The 25,062-nt window shown below is 36.8% G+C and overlaps 1 protein-coding gene across 16 annotated transcripts in view; it reads right to left on the minus strand.

Annotated features, from left to right (window-relative positions):
• CHD9 (chromodomain helicase DNA binding protein 9) overlaps positions 1-25,062 on the minus strand; it is a 223,413-nt gene that overhangs the window by 20,869 nt on the left and 177,482 nt on the right. For all 16 annotated transcript variants that reach the window (XM_055412765.2, XM_055412768.2, XM_055412767.2 and 13 more), the window contains 10 exons: positions 20,976-21,172; positions 20,329-20,528; positions 17,052-17,211; positions 16,521-16,610; positions 8,669-8,772; positions 8,067-8,184; positions 7,384-7,441; positions 5,013-5,055; positions 4,444-4,663; positions 866-1,068 (listed from right to left, as the gene is read on the minus strand). In XM_055412765.2, coding sequence (XP_055268740.2) covers positions 866-1,068; positions 4,444-4,663; positions 5,013-5,055; positions 7,384-7,441; positions 8,067-8,184; positions 8,669-8,772; positions 16,521-16,610; positions 17,052-17,211; positions 20,329-20,528; positions 20,976-21,172 — 1,393 coding nt within the window. The remainder of the gene's footprint in view (positions 1-865; positions 1,069-4,443; positions 4,664-5,012; positions 5,056-7,383; positions 7,442-8,066; positions 8,185-8,668; positions 8,773-16,520; positions 16,611-17,051; positions 17,212-20,328; positions 20,529-20,975; positions 21,173-25,062) is intronic.

Raw genomic sequence — 25,062 nt, forward strand, 5'->3', positions numbered from 1 at the left:
GTGTTTAGTTAATGGTATTGTACTAATGTTAGTTTCCTGGGCTAATAATCTCAGAGAAGGCAATGGCAACACACTCCAGTACTCTTGCCTGGAAAATCCAATGGACGGAGGAGCCTGGTGGGCTGCAGTCCATGGGATCGCTAAGAATCGGACACGACTAAGTGACTTCACTTTCATGCACTGAAGAAGGAAATGGCAACCCACTCGTGTTCTTGCCTGGAGAATCCCAGGGACGGGAGAGCCTGTTGGGCTGCCATCTATGGGGTCACACAGAGTCGGACACGACTGAAGTGACTAGCAGCAGCAGCAGGATGATTAATGATATAAGATTTTAACATTTTGTGAGAAAAAGAGGGATATGTGAAAACTCCCCACCTGGGATTCAAAATCAATTAAACTGGCTGAGAATTAGCAGCTCTGATTAAATTGCTCTTGTTTTGGTTTTGTTTTCTGAAGGCTCTGGGTGGTTTTTCCTACTAAAATGTCTTTTGAATGGAAGCCTCATTTCTTGCAAAATTGTTTGTGCTAAATAAGCCCTCCAGCACAGTTCCTATCAGATGGACTAAAAATATAGGTTATTCTATTTACCAAAAGCTATCCTTTATTTTGCCACTCCTGACAATCATAAATCTAATTCTAAATAAAAACACTGACTATTTTCTCAAAATTAAATGTGTACCTGTATTTAGCTCTCATTTCAACAGTAGAATTAAGGAATAAAGGACTGTTAAGCAGAGTTTAGTTACAATTCAGAAAAACTGGTGAAATGTTGAATTAGATGATACTATATTAAAAAGCTGGGAATTTCTGAATTTTAATTCTGTTTCTTTGATTGAAACAAAGGAAAAAAGATTTTTATACATACCTTCTTTGGAAGGAAGACGACAAACCCTCCGACACATAGACATGAATGCGTACAGATATTTCTCCAAGCTATCATCAGTTTTCTTATGTAGTCGAGCCATAGCCCTAAATTTTGTCCAATCAAACTGGCCTCTGTCAGGATCAAATACCACTCCAAATGTAGACACAACTCTGTAAAAATCAGCTTCTTCTCTTCTTGTCCATCTATTTTGAATTAAAGAAAAATTCACATTGCTCATGGAAATAATATTAATGCTGAATATAAATGACTATTGTAAAATTCAAAAACATTTCAAGTACCTAACACTTGAAAGATTAAATCCAGGGTCACCGCCTTATCAACACATTTAAAAATGCTAGCTGGCTCATCTCTACCCATGTTTCTTTTCCTTCAGACAAGAATGGTTTTTGCGTGCTTAACTATGTGAAGAAACATGCAAGGGATGCAAGAATGTATCAGACATGATGACCCTCCCTTTGGATAAAAGATAAAACATTTCAAACATATTTACATATCTAAAATATTAAAACATTTCAACCATATTTATAAGGTAGTGTTTTACAGTTATATGTATTATAGAAACCACAAGTTTAGGATAGCACAGAAGATAGAAGGATTTGTTCAAACTTGACAAATCAAGAAAGACATCATAGAGTTAAGTGGCATTTGTTTACAGCTTAGGTAAGACATGGAAAGGAAAAGATGAATGTTATTACAGGATCTTTTATCATTTTGAAAATGACTAGTTTTATTTAGGTAAGTGCTACATGAGTGCAGAAAACAAAGAATACTGTGAGCTAGTCTAGTGCAGGGAAAAACCAACAGATACAGAAGCCATGCTGAACACTGAAGGAATAGTAGGGCCATGTATGGACTAAAGAGTTAATAAGAATATTCTCTGTGACAGGAACAACTTAAGTAGCATACTGAATCAAGACTAGGTGGGGCATTCAGGCTGAAGAATTAGTAATGAATAAAATTATAAATGCATGCTAAGGCCTAAACTGAAGAGACTCTTGAATTAAGGCCTAAGAAGCTAGACTTTATCCTTGTACTAAATAAAGGGCCACTGAATATTATGATAAAACTAAAACTTTAGGAAGATTATCTAAATCTTTCAGACTGAGGCAAAATGTATGTGGCAGATTGAAGATGGCCACAAATTCTTTGCCACTCTTCCATCTGAGAGATGCAACTCATTTCCCTTAAATCATGGCTGGCCCTGTGATTTTTTTGACCAATACTAGGGTGTGAACTGTGAACTTCCAGATGTTCAAGCAGGTTTTAGAAAAGGCAGAGAAACCAGAGATCAAATTGCCAACATCTGCTGGATCATGGAGAAAGCAAGAGAGTTCCAGAAAAACATCTATTTCTGCTTCATTGACTATGCCAAAGCCTCTGACTGTGTGGATCACAATAAACTGTGGAACATTCTGAAAGAGATAGGAATACCAGACCACCTGACCTGCCTCTTGAGAAACGTGTATGCAGGTCAGGAAGCAACAGTTAGAACTGGACATGGAACAACAGACTGGTTCCAAATAGGAAAAGGAGTACATCAAGGTTGTACATTGTCACCCTGCTTATTTAACTTATATGCAGTGTACATCATGAGGAACACTGGGCTGGAAGAAGCACAAGCTGGAATCCATATTGCCGGGAGAAATATCAATAACCTCAGATATGCAGATGACACCACCCTTATGGCAGAAAGTGAAGTGGAACTCAAAAGCCTCTTGATGAAAGTGAAAGAGGAGAGTGAAAAGGTTGGCTTGAAGCTCAACATTCAGAAAACAAAGATCATGGCATCTGGTCCCATCACTTCATGGGAAATAGATGGGGAAACAGTGGAAACAGTGTCAGACTTTATTTTTTTGGGCTCCAAAATCACTGTGGATGCTGATTGCAGCCATGAAATTAAAAGATGCTTACTCCTTGGAAGGAAAGTTATGACCAACCTAGATAGCATATTAAAAAGCAGAGATATTACTTTGCCAACCAAGGTCCGTCTAGTCAAGGCTATGGTTTTTCCAGTGGTCATGTATGGATGTGAGAGTTGGACTGTGAAGAAAACTGAGCGCCGAAGAACTGATGCTTTTGAACTGTGGTGCTGGAGAAGACTCTTGAGAGTCCCTTGGACTGCAAGGAGATCCAATCAGTCCATTCTAAAGGAGATCGATCCTGGGTGTTCATTGGAAGGACTGATGCTGAAGCTGAAGCTCCAATACTTTGGCCACCTCATGCGATGAGTTGACTCACTGGAAAAGACTCTAATGCTGGGAGGGATTGGGGGTGGGAGGAGACGGGGACGACAGAGAATGAGATGGCTGGATGGCATCACTGACTTGATGGGCATGAGTTTGAGTGAACTCCGGGAGTTGGTGATGGACAGACAGGGAGGTCTGGCGTGCTGTGATTCATGGGGTCGCAAAGAGTCGGACACAACTGAGTGACTGAACTGTACTGAAGGGCAGTAGCTGTGACATTCTGTAACTGCTGAGGCTGGGCCATAAAAAACCTCTTGGAAACTGCTTGCAATGAAGGAGACCCAGGTTTGATACCTGGGTTGGGAAGATCCCCTTGAGAAGGAAATGGCAACCCACTCCAGTATTCTTGCCTGGAGAATTTCACGGACAGAGGAAACTGGTGGGCTACAGTCCATGGGATCACAGTCAGATGTGACCGTGCAACTAACTCAATTTTCAAACCCTCCCCACACTCCAGCCAACACCATGGGAAGCAGAAGAACCAACCACCTGGTCAACCCACAGAAACGTGAGAAATAAAAAACTGATGTTGCTTTACATCACTGTGTTATGGGATGTGTGATTATGCAAGGACAGATAACTGAAACAGTGTATTTACACAGGTAGCAGCATTTGAATATTACATCTAGGATAGCTAAAATCTTAAGTGTCAGACTAAATTCTGGCTACAATGAATGTACCCCAAGTGAAACAAAGGAACAATGCTTTATCTTTCAGAAAAAATCCAAAGATCCAGGTTAACAAAGAGGCCAGGTTATTGATAAACTTTCTTATTCTTTTCCAGGGATTCTACCCTTTTTAAGAAGTTAAAATTTTGGGGATGAGAGAAGTGTGCCTGTCTTCCTAACAAGATCTTTTGCAAGAAGTTCTACTACTATTTATTTCCCTCTGACATCAGTAGCTTTAAGGGTTCATCCTCTGTAAAAAGCAGACAAACTTCTCTTTCATGAATTCTGTACTTCATTAATGCCATCATGTAAAATAAGACACAATGGAATTTATTTCATATAATTTAAAAATGAATTTCATTTATAATTGTTGAGTTTTCACCTTCATTCCCTTACACCTCACTGTTCATAAACATGAATTACACATAAAATAAGACCTAGTAACTATAAAGTGCAATCTGTATTAGTTTAACCATCTTTGTGTGTGCATATACTTATGTACACATGTATGTGTGCATAAAGCATTTTGCTTTGAACAATTTCTCTACCTAGATATGTTTTTAGGAAAGTGAGATAATCATAGCCTAACAGACTTCAGAATGAATAGTATATTTACATACTATATACTAAATCTTAGTCTTACCTCTGCTGTCTTTCTATCTTGGCTGCCATTTTAGGGTTAAGAGTGGCTTCTTCATAAAGAGGCTGCATAACACTGGCAGGCACAGGGAAAGTAGGTTGTATCTGCTGGATTTGTCTGTTTTTATTAGTACGCTGATATGCAGTAATGAGACGCCTCAAACGGGTAGTTAAAGCTGACTGAGTAGGCCAATAAATTTTATCACCCTCCATCAGCTGACCATCTACATTTAAAGAAACTCATGTCAATTAAAAAAAAAAACACACAAAAACCTAAACAGATACTGTCATGAAGCTCAGAAAAGCAGCAAAATTTCCCTACTTAATTTTTTCTTTTAATGTGATTAAGTGAAAAGCAAAAACAAATCTCTTTTAAAAAAGCTTTAATTAGAGCTCTAAAAACTAAAAATATTGTTAAACTTTCAATCAACTATGTTTTATAACAATTTTAACTGTCTTCAATAAATTTCATGTACATTTGAAACATATAATAGTGTACTAGTTTACTTATTTCATGGTATCATGGGAATGCTAATTTGCAATAATATAAAGAAAGAAAGAAACGTTATTTACCTCCATCTGCTATAACAAGATCTCCTGGTGAGGAAACATCATCCTTTCAAAAGAAAACAGAAATCTGTCACAGGGAAACTGGGTCAAGATACAGTAAGACAATCGATTTTCTTTATAATACTTTGCTTTGCAATAGAATTTTAAAACTTTATTTAAACTAGAAAAACCCAAACCAAAAACAGTTCACCCATTTCCACCTCATCTCTAACTCCCAGCCTCTGCCAAGCACAATCTGTTCTCTTTATCTATCAATTTAGTTTAAAAACATATTTTTAGATTACACATATTAAGAGATCACACAGTATTTGTCTTTCTCTGACTTATTTCACTTAGCATAATGTTCTCATGGTCCATCCATTTTGTTGCAAACGTGAAGATTTCAGTCTTTTTAAAGACTGAATAATATTCCATTGTATACATATATACGAAAATGTGTGTTATGTATATATATCTCTCACAATCTCTTTACCCATTTTTCCATTAAGAGACACTTAGGCTGTTACCACATCTTGGTTATTATAAATAATACTTGAAACAACATGTGATGGGGGTGCATATATCTTTTCAAATTTGTGTTTTTCTTTAAAGGCTAGGTACCCATTAGTTTGACTGCTGGATCACATGACAATTTTTAAGGAACCTCCATACTGTTTTCCATAATGGCTACACCAATTTACATTCCCGCCAACAATGTACAAGGTTTCACTTTTCTCTGCATCCTATCCAATACTTGTTATTTCTAATCTTTTTGGTAATAGTCCTCTGCTTACTAAGGCCATACCCTTAGCCCTCATGGGGACAGGATCCTTCTCAGGGTGCTGTATCTCAGCCTTAGGAGCAGTGGCTATTCTTAAATTCTTTCGAGTTCCCGACACTTCTTTCTAGTCTACCTCTCATTATTTCAATTCCTCTATCACAATCAGTAAGTCTTTACATCAAGCTTTCCCTGTTGTTGAAATTACTATGTGGTTTCTCTCTTTTTGACTCAAACTGATTCATCATGCTACATTAAGGATAATTTCCTCTATACTGTAAATAATTTCTTCTCTCATGAACTGTGTCTAATTTGCTTCTCCAGCACAAGGTTTAACTTATTTGTTGAGTTCTAAATTTCAAGGTCAATATTTTCCACTTCTAAAGTTACATATAAGTCTCCTTCACATGTCCCTTTCGAAATCTTATGCTTTCTTTTGTTCTGTTCTTAGTTCTTCCTTTAATGTCTTTAATCAGTAAAAAATTTATTTATTTTCTATTTCAGGAGATCTATTATTAGAAATTCTTAGAGATCTAATCTTGTTCTTTGTTGTATTTGCTAACATTAACTCATGGTAAATTGTTCCTCATAGATGAAGTTTTGGATTTTGACCTTATTTCATGGAAGGCTTTTATCTTCAGGATACAAATATAATCTCAACTGAAGTTGTTTCTTCTAATAGTTCTTTATCTTTGTTTTCTTTCACCAGGTACCTCAAGTGTATTACCAGCTTGGGATCTCTTTTTATATTACATTTTTTGCCTTGAGAATTCCTGGACCATGAAGATTAAATTAAAAAAAAAAAAAATCAAACCATAAACTCAAGAAAAGGTAGGCCTATGGTTATGAATTCTCAGGGGAGATAATTTTCTCCTTACCTGAAGTCCACGCTGAGATAAATTTCTATGTTTTTATGCACGGTTTGGCAGGAAGTACTACCCTTTAAAGGTTCTGATTTTATTGGCTATCACTGTCCCTGGTACACACTGGCCTAAACCTCATTTTTCTTCCTCATGTAGGCACCACACCAATATCCCATTCCCTTGGCAACCAAGGCCAGCACATCCTACCTGACAGCCATAGCATTATTTAGTCTTTACTATGTTCTCAGAAATACTGGAGAAATTCCTCTCCTCTTTTAATATCATTTCTCCAATCCAACAGATTATTTTCTGTACTTTCAACAACTCTTTTTCTTCCTTTTGACTTTCTATAAATAGAACACTTAGAACTGTGCTGTAGCAGCTCAAAATTCCTCTAGGCTCTACCCTCTATTTCAAACTGTTTTATGGAGGCACAGTTTCTAACTGTTGCTGTGTACCTTTAGTATCTAGTTTTCACTCTGCTTTGGGGTTTTGTCCCTGAACACTGTTTCTTTGGTTCCTAGCAGTGTAGCAAGTCGGCAAGTTCCATTTCATCCATATGTCCAAACCAATCTCCAGCTTGTCTGGAAGGGGAGATCAAGCAAATTCTAAATGCTTATTTGTGATGTCTGGCAACCTAAGCTGGTCACTAACTTGAGAAATGATGCATAATAAAAACATATGAAGGAAAAACACACAAAAGAAAACATGGATAACCAGAACTGATGACTTAAAAACATGATTCAAAGCCTACCTCTATATCATCTTTAAAGATAGCTGGGGCAGGTTTGTATTCTGGATCTTCCACATCCCTGTTAAATACCAACAAATGCCATAATTATTCTTCCCGAACTTCAAATTTCCCTTGGCTGGACAAACAGATGGGGTACTGTTGGAAGGACTTTTTAATGTTTTAAAGGTCAGACTGAAGTCTCTGTTCTTTAGCCAGAGGAGCTCAAGTCTGTTAGCATGAAGGCAGTTACATGGCAAGTCAGAAAAATGCTAGTTATAATTACTCTAATAACTTCCAAGTTAACTTATAAATATGGTATTAATCTTAACATAGTCTCTAACTTTTCTCTTTCGGTGAGAGAAGAAACAGGTATAACGAACATTATATTTCTCTTCAGTTGTGTATGCTTAGCTTTCTTCTTCCCTCTTATACCTCCAGAATTTTATGGTCTTAATTGCTGTGACTACTAAGAATGGACAAGTGAAGAACTTATCAAATGAATGGGTGTGGGGAAGGTCCAGTCTTTTTCTTCATTCACACTCTGTTTGACAAGTGCTGACTTATTAGACTATCATTAGCTTGTTTGGATTGTAAACTCCAAAATCTCTTACTACTACTTTATTTAAAGAGAAACATCACTGACATAGAACATGCTGATGCTGACAGAGATATACAGAGAACTCGTGCTTCTGAAATGCACGTACCCATCCATATAATCATTTGCTCTCTGTTCCGCAGCAACTGCTTTCTCATCAGGTTTTCCCACTCTTTCCAAGAAGCACAATGCCGGGTCTGCTCGGATAGTGTTATACTTTTCATAACCTTGAGGGACCACCAATTTTGGAAGTAAAAAGGATAAAAAGAAGAAAAACATGTAAGTATTTCTCATATTTATGATGGGTGATGTTCCTGGGCTAAAGGGACCATGTATTAAAATGATACAGGTTAAATGTTTTCTAGAAATTATCACAAACATTACATGGTCTGACAATAAGTATATTTAGGAATCTAGATTAAATTAATCAGTTAAAATGAAAAAGAGGAAAAAACTGATCACATGTAACAATTCTCACACAAAAACTCTGAGAGGGAACGCTACATGAGATATGTCCGGGAGAAGCAGTTTATATATGCCACCCACTCATAAGAAAATGCAGTGACTGATGGACAGTTTGAGAGTGCACACTTTATATAGTGTATTCAATGGGTGTTACTGAAATAAAGCTATAAGTGGAAATTAATAAATTCATAGCTGAGTTAACAGTATACAGAGATGAAGACTCTACCTATCTTACTTCTCACTTACCATGTTTAAAAACTCCAATAAGGAGTGACTTATCAGCATCAAAATCCCACCACTCAGCTGGCACTTCTGAGTGGTCTGGTTCTGGGACCCAAACATCAATGTCACTTAAAAAAAAACATGATATAACTTTATAAGTTACTATAAACAAGTCTAAGAGGGGCAAAATTTTACAGAGCTTCTAAAAAGCATTGTGGTTTTTAACAAAAAAGAGGATATAACTTTATTATTTCCCTCAATTATCATTATTATATATCACAATTAAAATTATAAAATTGCACAATAACTACAAACATATCATAAAATGAATTAATACTCTTAAGCACAACAGAAAAAGTAAGTTTCAACAGGTTTACTTTATCCTTAAGGAATACTATTCTTTCCACTGATTTCCTTCAGATACAGACAAAAGGTTCTATCTGATTACGTCAGCAAACAATGTGGCCAAAATCATCTGGTTCAAATATCTTATTTTGTATATGAGGGGACTGAGCCCCTAAAAAAGCAAACCAATTGCTCTAGACTGTAAAACAAGTTATGTCTCTTTTAGAATGCTATTGCTAGGAATAGGAAATCAATCCTGAATATTCATTGGAAGGACTGATGCTGAAGCTGAAACTCCAATACTTTGCCCCCTGATGCGAAGAGCCCACTCATTAGAAAAGACCCTGATGCTGGGAAAGATTGAAGGCAGGAGGAGAAGGGGATGATAGAGGATGAGATGGTTAGATGGCATCACTGACTAAATGGAATGAGTTTGAGCAAGCTCTCGGAGATGGTGAAGGACAGGGAAGCCCGGCGTGCTGCAGTCCATGGGGTAGCAAAGAGTTGGACACGACCGAGTGACTGAACAACAACAACTGCTAGGAAGTCACACTGAAAAATGAAACACTGCTTACAAGTAGAGGAAAACGCAAGTTTTTGATTAATAATTTTATGAAAACACAGCTATTTTTATGCTGTTTATAATACCATGCCACAAAATGACAATATGATAGGTTACTAAAAAGACAATGATAAATCCATGATGCTCTGGTAAATTGGTGGTTTTCATTAATATAAAACAACTACAACACTTTTATAAATATAACTTTCTTTTCCTTTATCCCTTGAAATTATTATTTTCCCAGAAACATTCTGCAAGTAACACACCTCTAAAGTAATATATACCTCTAAAAAGGGAAAGATGCCACGCATAAAAAGACTGAAATGTTCACTTCCTTACCATAGAGATTCAAGCCACTGTCTCCTTCAGCCTAGCATAGTTAATAATGTTTGACAAGGATTAGCAAAATCACTAATTTTTATATAAATATATGTCATTCTTATATTGTATTCAACAGCCAAAGGGGCAAAGATTGAATAGGGCTTGCCTAGTAGCTCAACTGGTAAAGAATCCTCCTGCAATGCAGGAGGCCCCGGTTTGATTCCTGGGTTGGGAAGGTCTCCTGGAGAAGGGATAGGCTACCCACTCCAGTATTCTTGGGCTTCCCTGGTGGCTCAAAGGGTGAAGAATCCACCTGCAATGCAGGAGACCTGAGTTTGATCCATGGGCCAGGAAGATCCCCTGGAGGAGGGCATCGCAACCCACTCCAGTATTTTTGCCTGGAGAATCCCCATAAAGAGATGAGCCTAGTAGGCTATACTCCAGTGGGTTGCAAAGAGTCATACACGACTGAGTGATTAAGCACAGCATAATACCCCAGGGAATCAAAATTCTACTTGAGAATTTCTCTATGAAATTAATGAATTATTAGTTTTCAAAGAATCACAGATATGATTTAAAAACACAACACACAAAAACCCCCCACAAATTTAGTTGCATTTCATCTCTTCATCTTAGCATCATAAATTTTATAATTAACAAAGGACTATGGATGTAAGATATGAAGAGTTTCCTAAGTTGTGTGACAAAAGTTTATCTATAAGTTGGTTATCTTTGGGAACTCAAAATAAACTTTCATACAGATATAAAATAAGTGATCAATGTTTCTGGTCTGGTTCACAAGAACCTAATACTTAAACACTAATATGGTTGAAATAAAAGACACTGACAATGAAAAAGAAAGAGTTTTAAGTTTTATAAGTAAATAAAACACAAGGAAATCACTTTTTATTTTTCGTGTTTTGCCAGGAGACTGAAAGACATTTTTCAGCATTCTAAAATGCACATCTCATTATATTTTATTTTGCTTAAAAACAGAAGTGTCACAATCACAATATTTTTTAGTTTAGTGAAGAAAGAGGAAGAGAGGTTTTCCTGTGATATGGCAAAAGCTGAAAAACAGATGAGGAAAAACACAGTTAAAGAAGATATTTAGTTTTGATTGCATTCCTGGTCAGGATTAATTAAAGCAGAAGCACAGAAAGACAAAGGGAAAAGGAAAGAACACTGGAGACAGGATACCCAAAGGGGAATTATCAAGTGGGTCAGATACTGTATTTCCCTATACAAACCAGCAGGTGGCACTCTAAGCTCAAAATACTGATATCTGAGGTAGAAGGTTTTTTTCCTTTTAAAGAGTAAAGGGGGTTTCCCTGATAGCTCAGTTGGTAAAGAATCTGCCTGCAATGCAGGAGACTCCAGTTCAATTCCTGGATTAGGAAGATCCGCTGGAGAAGGGAAAAACCTACCCACTCCAGTATTCTGGCCTGGAGAACTCCATGGACCGTATAGTCCATGCAGTCCTGAAAAGTTGGACAGGTCTGAGTGACTTTCACTTTACAGACTTCCCTGAAGCTCAAACGGTAAAGAATCTGCCTGCGATGCAGGAGACCAGGGTTCTAGGGTGGGAAGTTCCTCTGGAGAAGGGAATGGCAATCCACTCCAGTATTCTACAGTCTGTGGGGTCACAGAGTCAGACACGACTGAGCGACTAACACACACAAAGAATAAAGGGGACTCAGTATACACCTCATGGTTTAAATGTGCCATATGCATGTTAACTGTTCGTTAACTGCTGGGGAAAGAAATACAATAAGGTGCATATACTCCTGTTGTTAATTTCTGCAATCTCTTGCATAAAGCCTCTGATTTCCCCTGGCCAGATCATCCATTCAAAATAGATTTAAACAGTATTCACTATGTGCTAACAATGCCAATAATAAGATACAGATCCCTGCACTTTTGAAGAAGTATCTGCAAAACCTCTTCAATACCTGTGATGAGTGCTGTGACAAGGAACCCAGTTGAGAAGACAGGGAGGCTGAGTTGATGTAGCCTGAGTAGTAAGAGAGGGAGAAGGGAGGAAAATGGGAAATGGGAGAGGGAATGTTGCCCCAAGAATGAAAGGCCTGGAGGCAATGAGGGAGTATGTTGAGAGAGAGATGAATACGTTAAAATCCAAATAAAACACAAATGAGAAAACAGTGAGGGAAAGAGTAATGAAAGAGGATAATTCAAAGATCACAGTTCCTAGGAAATCACAAGGGGGTTGAATTCAATCAGATCAAAGAAAAAGAGGAGCCGATCAGTCAACAACAAATTATATTTACTGATTGTTACTATTTCCCAGGTTCTGGGGGCTAGGAATATGATCATCAATAAGACAGATAGCAGATGTCACCTTCAGTCAGCTTAAATTGTACTGACAGGAGAAATAAAGTTTAAAAATAAATACAATTTTTAATACTAGTAGGCATCATGAATGAGATAAAATAAGGTTAGGTCATAGTCAGTGACTGGTGGGCTGCTCTAGCTAGAGTGGGCAGGGAAGGCCTATCTGCAGAGGTGAAACCTGAGCTGAGACCTGCATGATGGGAGTGGGCACTTCTGTGGAAAATGCAGGGAAAGAATATTTGCACTGGGGAAACAGCACAGAATGAGCCTGCACGCTGGAGGAACGCTGTGGATGAAGGACAGAGTGGAGGAGGAAGGCCAGACTTATGCAGGGCACTGTAGGATGGGTCTTCATTCTAAGGGAAATGAGAAGGTTCTAAGAAGAGGACTGCTTTGGCCGGATTTTTGCTTTACAAAGATCACTCTGGCTTCTGTATCAAGGTCCAACTGTAGAGAGGCAAAAGATGCAAAAATGGGAATTCCCTGGCAGTCCAGTAATGGTTAGAACTCTGTGCTTCCACTGCAGGGGGCCTGGGTTCAACCCCTGGTTGGGGAACTAAGATCCTGCAAATCGTGGGGCTGTGCCAAAACAACAACAACAAAAATCCAACTACTCTTGAAAAAGAAGAGGCAAAGAGACTCAATAAGGAGGCCATTGCAAAAGTCTAAACATGAGATAATGGTGGCTTGGACTAGGGAGTCAGCAGAGGAAAGAGTGAAAAAGTGCTCAGACTTTGCATATACTTTGTCAAGCTAACAGGTCCTCCTGTAGGGTTTGAGGAGAAAAGAATAATCAAGAATAATACCAGAGCAACTGGGTGGTAGATTTACTAGGATAGAGAAGGCCCGTATGTGGGAAGGTGGGGAGGGAACAAGAGGAGACAGAAAATTTGGACGATGCAGGGGAAGACTGAGATGTTAATCAGATATTTCAAGTGGAAATATTTGAGGCAGCTGCTTTAGACTTTAGAGCTGAGGGGAAAGGTCTGGGATGAATATGTAAATATGACAGTAATCTATGTATAGATCATATTTGATATGAGGAGGCTGCATAAGTTCACCTAAGGAGAAAGAACAGACAAGAAAGCAAGCTGAGGACACAGCTCTTGACCAATCCAACATCTACAGCTCTATCAAAGGAACTGTTGTTGTTTAGTCTCTCAGCCATATCCTACTCTTTGCGACCTTGTGAACTGTGTAGCCTGCCAGGCTCCTCTGTCCATGGGATTTTCCAGGCAAGAATACTGAAGTGGGTGGCCATTTCCTCCTCCATAGGATCATCCTGACCCAGGGATTGCACCGGCGTCTCCTGCATTAGCTGATGGATTCTTAAAGAGCTGAGCCACCTGGGAAACCTCTATTAGTAGAGTAAGAGCTAGCAAAGGAAAGTAAGAAGACCAATGAGGAAAAAAGAAAAACCAGGTGGCTGTAGCAGCATGGATGTCTCCTGAAGACATCACTTCAAGAAAGGCGAAATAGAGTAAGTTCAGAGACATCTAAATGTCACACTGTAGGTTATTAGTGGCTTTACTAAAAATCATTTTAGAGAGTGGAGATATCGGATTAACTGGAACAGGCTGAAGAGAAAATGCAAGTAAAGAGGTATAAGATTATCAACCCACACAGCTATTTTTGTGAAGGAGAGCAGAGAAGTGGATTAGAAAGATGTATGTATATTATAGTAGGTTTTTTGTTCTTTTTAAAGTGAATGATATTAAAGAATGTATATATGCCAAGAGAATGATTCAGTAAAGAGTGGGGGAAATGATGACTGAGGAAACAAAGGTGTAAAATCTTTAAAAGGTAAAAGATGAGTTCCAAGCATAAGGGCTGCTGCTCTTAGGAGGATGAGGAAGAGGATTTCTAGGGCATCCTGAGAGAAGGAATAAATAGGGGGACACATACGACAAGTAGAACTGAAGGTTCAGTTCAGTTCAGTCGCTCAGTCATGTCCGACTCTCTGCGACCCCATGAATCACAGCACGCCAGGCCTCCCTGTCAATCACCAACTCCCGGAGTTCACTCAAACTCATGTCCATCGAGTCGGTGATCTCTTCCCTTTACAATGTTATTTTTCACTCCTTCTCCTTTTTGCCTCCGTATACTTTTCTCCGTTTTCTGTTTGCCCAGCTTTGCCCTACTTTCCAGTGGTATCTATGAGTACTTAGTAACGGGCAGTCAGATCTTTTAAAAGATGGATGTAATTTGATTAGCACAATTTCATTGCCTACTTTGAGAAACAATTCATGTATAAACTGTAGTGGCTATAAGTCCTAAGCAGAACTTCACCAGGGAAACCCTGTGAGAAAGGAAACTATTCATTATACTGAGAAAAATATGTATATTTTTAAAGAACACAACCAAACAACAACAAAAAACCTCTCAAGCAATATATGTGTTATGTGTTATGTCCGTGCTAAGTCACTTCAGACTCTTTGTGACCCCATGAACTGCAGCCTGCCAGGCTCCTCTGTCCATGGGATTCTCCAGTCTATTTTCTCCATGAAATATCTACCAAAGTCATTATTGGAGGGGATGCTAGTAGGATAGGAAGATAGTTTGAGGAGAGAGGTATGGAATGGTCCTTTTGACGAACTGGTAAATGAACTTTCTGGTCATATTGGTTAAACAGCTTATTTGTATTTAATAACATTTGAGATTAACGATCATAATTTTGAAGTGAGTCATTTGGCAGAGTTTGTGTGATTTTCTCCAGCAATGTTCAACTGGTTAGATATAGGCCAAAAAGGTAAGTGGATTTTTAGGTTTAACATGAATTGGGGTTGTGTCATGTATGTAGCGGAGAAGGCAATGGCAAGCCACTCCAGTACTATTGCCTAGAAAATCCCATGGATGGAGGAGCCTGGTAGGCTGCAGTCCGTGGGGTCGCTAAGGGTCGGACACGACTGAGCGACTTCACTTTCACTTTTCACTTTCACACATTGGAGAAGGAAATGGCAACCCACTCCAGTGTTCTTGCCTGGAGAATCCCAAGGACGGGGGAGCCTGGTGGGCTTCCGTCTATGGGGTCACACAGAGTCGGACACGACTGAAGTGACTTAGCAGCAGCAGCAGCAGCAGCATGTATGTAGAACAGAGGGAAAAGCAGGCAAAGAATTTTAGTGAGCACAGTGCTGGACTACAGAATGCTCATTTATAATGAGGAAAGTGGGGGATGAAATTGATGATGAGCAGTAAGTGGGAAGATGGGGACACCAACAGCATGGTGAAGCTAGAGAATTACAGTTTTAGGGCTTAGATATGGCAGTAGGAGCCCTAAAACTTAAGTTTCCTCCCTCTCACTATAGTGAGAGACTTTTGCATCCTCATGTGATCCATCCAATACTTGGTCTCTCGGTTCCTTGACCTTTACAACATCTTTTTTTTCTCTCTACCACAGTCACACATGTACACAGTCATATACTTAATCTTACCATCACCAATAGCAGCATTATCTCTGCAATCAGAATTCCAACTGTCAGGTCCTTCCAACTCAATTAACTCGGGTACTTTTCACTATAATTCTCTAGCTTCATCATGGCTTCCCCCATCTTATCACTTACTGCTCATCATCACTTTCATCCCCCACTTTCCTCATTATAAATAAGCATTCTGTAGTCCAGCACTGTACTCACTTAAATTCTTTGCCTGCTTTTGCCTCTGTTCTACATACATGACACAACCCCAATTCATGTTAAACCTAAAAATCCACTTACCTTTTTGCCTATAACTAAGCAGTTGAACATTGCTGGAGAAAATCACAAGAGCCCTGTCAAATGACTCACTTCAAACTTATGATCATTAATCTCAAATGTGATTAAACACAAATAAGCTGTTCAACCACCACAACCAGAAAGGAGGGCTTCCCTGATGGCTCAGCTGGTAAATAATCCACCTGCAATGTGGGAGACCTGGGTTTGATCCCTAGGTTGGGAAGATCCCCTGGAGGAGGGAAAGGTTACCCACTCCAGTATTCTGGTCTGGAGACTTCCATGGACTGTGTAGTTCATGGGGTCGCAAAGAGTCGGACACGACTGAGAGACTGTCACTTCACATGGTAGTAGGAAGCTACTACTACTGTTATTTTCACTCTTCTTCTTATAATTTTCAGTGCCAGAGTCAACAATGAGATTATTGATGAGAGGCAACAAACTGACAAAGATTACTCTAAATTTGGTAGATTTTCCTTTCTGTGAATTTCACTGAATAGAGCCACTTAATACACAATTTTCAAGTCATTTCTAGTCATTTTGCCTCATTACGTTGCTAAAAAATAACTATAAACATGTTATTTACCTTGCATCAACTCCATCAAAAACTTTCTGACACTCATTTCCAATGACTTCTTGCTTTAGATAATACAGCATTCTTACACGAAGCAAAACTCTAAAAATGAGGGGGAAAAAAATCAAAAGACATTAACCATCATTAAAGAAAATTCATCCATAGGGTTACAATTAAAAAAGAATTTGTATACCGGATTTTTATAATGAAATAATAATAATTATTTCTGATTAAATTAACCCCACTATTATCATATATATATATATAAAAAATAGAGTTCTCCAGAATCTTCACAATCATCATTATTTAGGAGCCAAGTAAGATACAACAAGATCACTTGGAGGTCAGTTTTATTTCTCTCTCTGTTGATGAAAAGTGACACAAAAGGTACCATGATTTGCTGAAGGACACCCTGTAAGATTAAGATTAGGATTGGCCCTAGACCATAGTGTCCCTGTACTCCAAATCAGCATGCTTTAAGATTATTAAAATTCAGAAAAGTAAACTCTTAATGAGTTGCCTTAAAAATACCCTACTACCTACTTATTACAGTGGTGTTTTATATGTTTTTTATAGCCTTCATCTTGAAGTAGTTGCTCAGGATTGTATTTTCGAAGCCATTCTGCTTTTTGTATATCAAATGAGCTTGTTTGAGTCTTTACTTTCTTCCCTTTTCGACCTCTTGGTACCGGGGCTGACAGGCCTGTTGAAATGAGGACAGGTGACATCAGGGATAATTTGTATAAAGATGCTCAGTTTGAAACATTTTTACAATGCAAGCAACTTCTGGAGGCTTTTAGAGGTATGTAGAGGCTATACAGAGATCTTTGAAACATTAATGGTATCAATATTAACTCAATTACAAGTCCAGTCAATACAATGACTCCATACATATTAACATAATTTCTGCCAAACACCCAATTTAATATCTCTAATTAATCATTCTGATTACCTCTATGTTCCAAAACATTTTTTTTCTAAATGTAAAAACCAAAAGATCAAACCTTTCCCTGTGCTTTACTTTTTGCTTCCTTAGTTACAAAAGTGTAAGTTGTGGCTAAAAGATCTGTTTTGCAAGAGTGTGTTTACTCTTCTTTCAAAATCATGGTATACTTGAAGTATCTTTTAAAATATTAATATTTAAAAACTTTTCTTTTTATAGCCTGTTTCCTACAATTACATTTTAGCAATTTGTTTTTAGTCTCTCATTCATGTTGGAGACTTTGCTCAGATGTCTGATACTCCTGGTTATTTGCTCATATTTAAGAATAAAAGGAGAACTGACTGGCCGTCTGAATGAATGGAGATGACTGGACTCTTTGAAGGGTAATCTGGCTGGCTTTTCCCAGTCATTATCTTTAGGTTTTGCTCTGATCAGATTAACCAAGGAAAATTTCTTAGTTTTCTTCCTTGAGTATGACACTGTCCATTATACATATTAATTTAACAGCCATTTGGTAAGTCCATGTTGCAAATCCCAATGAAATGCACACCTTATTTTCTCTAGAGAATAAACATTCAGTCAGTCTTCATATCATGGCTACATGGAGCTGAAGAGGGTGTTTATGGGTCTGATCTCCCTTTCAGACAACATTTAATCAAAGCCCCTGTCACTTTCAGAGATCACGGATGTCACAAACTCCCGAAACTTTTGGATAATCTATTAAGCAAAATCAGCTGGTTGTTTCCCTTTCCTAATGTTGACCTAAGATTCAGTTCTCTCTGGTTGGTTAAGTTAGTCACCACTTATCTAACACACCAAGGTTCCAAAATTTCTTTCCCAACCTGTCTACTTTTAAAGGTTTATTCTTATTTATTTTTAAATTATGGAATTAGGCATACACAAAAATAGATGGAATAATACGATGGAGCATTGGGTCCTATCTTCCAACTTCATTATCAATTCATGGCCAATTTTGCTTCATCTGTGTTATGTTTGCTCCCGAACCTCCAATAACATTTTGAAATAAACTGAAGACAATAATCACCTCTAATAAATGTCTGAGTATCTTTTAACACATGTAAAAGACCTCCTTTAAAAAAAAAAAAAATTACAATACCCAACATGTCAGCCCCAAGAAATGCAGTAATACTTACTTAATATTTAGTATTCAAATTTGTAATTATCTAATAACAATAACAGAAAAATTTCCCCTGGGCTGCTGCTTTCAATCAGGATCCAAATAAGGCTCATACATTATAACTGGCTGAGGACATTTAAATCTCTTTCGGATTATAGCAGGCTTTTCAGTCTTGGCACTACTGTTATTTTGAGCTGCACAGTTTCTTATTGTGGGTGCTGCCTGTGCATTCATGGCCTCTACCCATAGATGCCATGAACATCCTCAAAGTTGTGACAACCCAGAGCGAGAGCAAGACGGGCACAAAATCATATCTGGCTGTGAACTACTGATTTATAGATACCCTCTCCATTTCCTTCCCTTCTACTATTTAAGAAACCAAAATTTTTACCTGGATACTTCATCAACCTTAATGCCTTGAATTTTTTCCTCTTTATTGACATTTAAGTTGGGTTTCAAGGAAGAAGGAAATTATATTGGTGTAATACACACAATCTTTCATCTTTACCAGAAATCAGCTCTTCACATTAATAATTTCATTCCCTCTTGGGATAGAACCCCAATAACCACCCCAAATCTAAACCACGTGCTTTCTGTTGTTCTCGATCTCAGCTCCTGGTTTATTTCCTTCACAGTATTCATCATAATCTAAAAGTATTTAGGTAATTTCATTTTATTGGGCTCCAAAATCACTGAGGATGGTAACTGCAGCCACAAAATCAAAAGACACTTGTTCCTTGGAAGAAAAGGTATGGCAAACCTAGATAGCACATTAAAAAGCAGAGATATCACTTTGCTTACAAAGGTCCATATAGTCTAACTCTGCCTGACCAGAATGTAAGGTTCATGAGCTCAGGGATCTTGTCTGTGTTGTTCCTTTTCATTTTCCCAGTACTTTGCAAAGAAGCACATAACAGGTGCTTTGACAGGTATTTGTTGATTAAAGGGAACAAAACTGTAACACAAATTTAAAGGCATAGTCATCTTTTTTATCTTTATAGACAATTCAGTTATTTTAATGCAAAAAAGAACGTTCTGTTAGCAAGGTTACAAAGAAAAATTTCCAGCCCTTCGATAAGACTGTAAATTGGCATAGCCACATTTGATGACAAATTAAAATATTTAAAAAAATTTAAATGGATATCACTGTTTTCCAAATATTACAATACATACTAATTGCTGAGGAACTTGTTCAAACGTAGATTCTGATGCAGTAAGTCTGTGGTCTAAGATTCTGCATTTCTAAAAAGCTCCTGGGAAAGGCTCACAGACTACATTTTAGACGTTAAGGAGGTATATATGCTGTAATTCAACAATCCCAATTCTTGACATTTACTTTAGTGAAAGATCTGTTTCTGTGCACAACGAGGAATGTACAGGGATCTTTACTGATACCTGTTTTTCAATTGTCTAAAACTGGAAATGTCTTAAATGTCCATCATTAAAGGAGATGCTAAATGTATTAAGAAATATCCATACTATTACTAAGCAGGAGTTTAAAAAATAAAATAGATCTACATGAATATAGATGGACAACCTCTAAGAAATACTACTGGGTCAACAAATTGTAAACCAATAAATGTTTATATATATAACAATATATAAAACTCAGACTAGTCTTGGAACTTGTATTGAGAGGGAAGGTTAAGAGTTCTTTACCATTATCTGAAATACTTCAGTATTTTACAGGATACTATGTAAAGTGCTAGTTATACAAAGGAAATAAAGTATGTTCCTACCTAGATGATTCTGTAGCTCTCGTGTCTGCCCATCTTCAGTTGGAGTAATGAGATCCCAGATGAAGCCTTTAATTTTCTCATCTCCTCGGTAGTGAACAAGGCAATATGCTAAGAGGGCTCGGCAAATTATTTCTACATCATGCTCGTTTAGCTGCCTTTTAAAACGGCCATGAGACAGAATCTCTCTCCATCGGCCCCATCTATTTAAAAAGAGGTATATTTACATTAATATTGGATGAAATCCTAGAGAAAAACATAACTCATGGATAAAAGGTCTGAAAACTGCAAAAAACACACCTTGTCATTAACAGGATTTACCTAATAAAGTTTTTTTCCCCACAGAATAAAATGCAGAATCATAGTAATTTCTAGTATATTTTATTCAATAATGGATAACAATATTATCCATTTTGTTACTGAATATGCAAATCTGATAATAAGGAGTTTGACATTAGCAATACATTTGTAATTTTAAAATTTAAGGTATCTCATCATTCTATTAAATATGTTAAATATATAAATGCATGATACTTTAAACATAATTTTATTGCTTCTAACAAGACAAAAAGTATACTAGAATATAGCATATGTTTCCTATAATTTATATACCAGACTACTAACAGTAAACATTAAAAATAATATTTTACCCATAAACTAGCAGATTTTTCTCTACTCTAAAGCATTCAGTTCTTCCATAGCCATTCGAACGCTCACAGGGTCTCCGAAGTTTGGGCTTTTCATCTCCTTCACTTTCAGGTTCAGATAATTCAGCTAACTCATCTTTTGTGGCACTGAAGGGTCTTGTTTGCTTCCTAATTCTTGGAGTGTCAATAACCAAGCTGTTCTGTAAAATTTAACAGCTATTACTTGAAGGTCCTTTTACTCTTTTGCTTGCAACAATATTTTACATTTTTACCTTTCAAGCTGTACAAACAACAAAATAATTATATAAAGCCAGAAGAAAGAAATTACTAAAGATTCCACTGACTTACCAAGTCAATTTAAAAATTTTACTATTTCTTTAAAATCCTTATTACCATCTGTCATAAATTCATATTACAATCATAGGATAAAAAAATTTGGTATATGACTTTATTATTAACCTGAAAATTATTATATTGTGTTTCTAAAACAACCATAAACTATATTTTAAACTGAATTTATGCATCCTAATTATTTTCTTTACCTAATTAAGTCATTATTTAATTTACATTGTCTTCAATTTTTAAAATATACAATGCTAAAGTAAATCTTCGTACTTTATCCTAAAGATAAGTCCAAAGAAGTGAAATATTCAGAAATAGAAATACTGATCAAAGGGTATACTTTTTTTTTAATGCATCTGGAATCATGTTTCAGTGCTTTCCAAAAGACTCATACTAATATGCGTGCTGCAGTACACGGGGTCTCAAAAGGTAGGACACGACTGAGTGAAGTGAACTGAATATACAACAAGCAAGGTAGTAAGTGTATGAACGTCACTACGTTCAATGCACTTTAATTCATTCAAAACAACTTAAGTTGACAAACTTTTACCTTTATTGAGCAATTTCTCTAAGTTAGGCACTATGTTATGGGCTGCAGGCGTAGCTGTGACTAAGTTCTCTGCTCAGGAGAAATTGATAGTCTTGATGATCAGACTAATGTGTAAACAAATGCTATTCAGGATACAATATGTTATGATACAAGATGGGTACAAAGATGATTGAATGATTTACAAAGTAGTGATTCTTGAAAGAGATTTTCAAGAATGAGAAGTAGTTTGCTAGGCATCCAAGAAACAGATGGCATTATAAGTGATGAAAAGAGCAATGGACCAGAAAAGGTATTCTCTGTTCAAGTCCCAGAGCAGGAGAGGGTAAAAGGGAGCAGGGAAGCAGGCCAGGCAGGTTCTGCTATCCCACAGTAAATTATGTACACAGGCCACTGAATTTAATGGGTTACAGAATGTTAGTATGTTATTACTCATGACACTAACCTTCTCTATTAAGTTCTTCCACTGCAAACTTACTAGTTTTCCTTTTATAATTAATAAATATTTTGAAAGATATATAGAAGTTTAGCTTCTCCTTATATTTTAAACTAATTTTAGAATTCATCAATAGGGTGGATTATTTGAGATTTTCATCTCTCTTATTCCTTTTACATTTATTGACTGGCATCTTCTATGTAAGAAAAAGCTGACAAGAACCTAGTGTATAACAGAGAGAATTATACTCAATATTTTGTAATAACCTGTAAGGGAAAAGAACCTGAAAAAAAAATATGTATTTATAATGGAAACACCTTGTTGTGCACATGAAACTAAAACAACACTGTAAATCAACTACACTTCAATAAAAATTAATTAAAAACATAACAAAGAGTTGTTCCTTTCCCTATCCGCCACACCCCCAAAAAACCTTAGTTTGATTTTCTCGAGTAAAATTTTCAAGTTTTTTTTGCCCATAATCTGTAAAGATTTTGATTTATTTCTACCTGTGATCAAATTACATTAGCGCTTTTTTTAACTGCTTTACAGTGTCGTGTTAGTATCTGCTGTATAACATGAATCAGCTATAATACACCAGCTTTTATATAATAAAAATACTTTCATATATACTTCTGTTACAAACAGTCACCAGTCAGCACCTTTTGCTATTACATAATTTTTTGTCATATATTTGAATATGCCAATTATTTCCTTTGTGATTTCCAATTCAGAATGTTTTCCCAGCAAATATCTGATAAAATGAAATCAAATTTCCTATTTTTCATGTTGTTTCAAAAATACACTTACCACAAATTGGAGTTTACTTGGTATAGAGCATATTATTAAAATGCTTCACCAATGCTAACTGAATATTCTAATCATGATTATTACATAAGTCCTTTTCCTCTAATGCTATTTACATCCTATAAATTGATTTTCTCTGGTTCTTACTCTATTCTTTGCTCTCTATATATTTCTTTCAATATCTTAGTTCCTTTATTACATGTTAATATATTTTTATATTTTAAACATATATACCCGTTTGTCTTCATCATACTTCTTGCTGGAAAATATAAAAAATTTTAAACAATGTAGAAATCAGGAAACATAACTGCACAAGTGTTAAAAGACTATGTTGTTGTTTAGTTCTTAAGTCATGTCCAACTCTTTGCAACCCCATGAACTGCAGCCCACCAGACTCCTCAGTCCGTGGGATTTCCTAGGCAAGAATGCTGGAGTGGGTTGCCATTTCCTTCTCCAGAGGATCTTTCCAACCCATGGATTGACCTGTGTCTCCTGCACTGGAGGGCAAGTTCTTTACCATGGAGCCATCTATATGTTTATATAAACTTTATAAAATCCTTAACTCCATAAGATTATCTAAAAGGTACTATTGATTTAAGCCATATCTATCATCTCTGACCTAAGCTGTCACCACTCTCAACACCTCCCTATGTTCTGACACAAAGCCATTTCTATTTCTGGAACACACTAAGCTTATTTCAACCAATGGCTCACTGCTATTCCCTCTACCTTGCAATTTTATTTCTCATGTCTTTACATTGCTGCCTTGTTCTCATCATTCAAGTCTCAGGTCAGATGTCCCTTCAGAGTGATCTCCCTTGACCACTTTACCGAATGCTATCTCCATTCCTTCAGGTATTCTCTACCATCTTACGATTTTATTTTCTTTGGTCTCAGAAATTATCTTATATATTTGTTTACATACCCACCAGAATTTATAAGCCCTATTAAAGCAGTGGTTCATCTGTCTCATTCATTTTAGTCATAGCACAAGAACGGTACTTAGTTCATAGTGTGCTCTAGCTGGAGCCAGCACAAATATACAAATGTCTGTGTATTACCATTATATACTTTTGAAAAATCATAAACCAAGATCACACTGTAAGTACTGTTCTCTCTCTCTGACACTTTGAAGTTAACTATCTTATCTTAGGGGGCTTCCCAGGTGGCTCAGTGGTAAAGAATCCACCTGCAATGCAGCAGATGTGGGCTTGATCCCTGGGTGGGGAAGATCCCATGGAGGCTGAAATGGCCACCTACTCCACTATTTTTGCCTGGGAAATCCCACGGACAGAGTGGCCTGGTGGACTATAGTCCATGAGGTTGCAAAGAGTCAGACACGACTTACTGACTAAAACATCCTGTTTCAGAGCTCTAAGTGAATATTTACAGATTTACATAATGATTTTTACTTACTGCATTAGATAATATAAAAGTACTGATTAGTATCTAATTATTTTCTAAAATGAACAACGCAGTGATGTACATTACTGCACCACATTATCATTATTGCCAAGTCAGATTTCTAAGAGTTGATTTAATATTCTTGAATATTTATTATTTCAGAGGAATTTTTAGATTTTGTTTGGTTACATGAATAAGTTGTTAATATTTTTAATTGGGGTTGCATTTCTATGTTTAAACTCAAGTTTAAAATGTTTAAAATGTATAGTTTTTCTAATTGACAAATCTTACAATTAAGTCTGGTAATTCACTTTATTAAAATCATACATGACCAGTAGGTATACCCTTAAGTGTTCTAAATAGTTTTTCTATTATGAAGTAGAGTTCCTCTTCCATAACTTTTCTACTTCTGGTAGTACTCACATTTAAGAAGGCTAAATGTCATATTTATCCTCTATCCTGTTAATTCACTAGTTCATTAATTTTAAAGTGGTTTGCAGATTCCATTGACTTTTTAGGCATATAAACATGCCAATATGCAAACAGTAATATTT

Source organism: Moschus berezovskii, chromosome 22 (genome assembly GCF_049115385.1).
Source record: "Moschus berezovskii isolate FMDL1 chromosome 22, NW_MosBer_1.0, whole genome shotgun sequence".
In the NCBI taxonomy this organism is placed as follows: Eukaryota; Metazoa; Chordata; class Mammalia; order Artiodactyla; family Moschidae; genus Moschus; species Moschus berezovskii.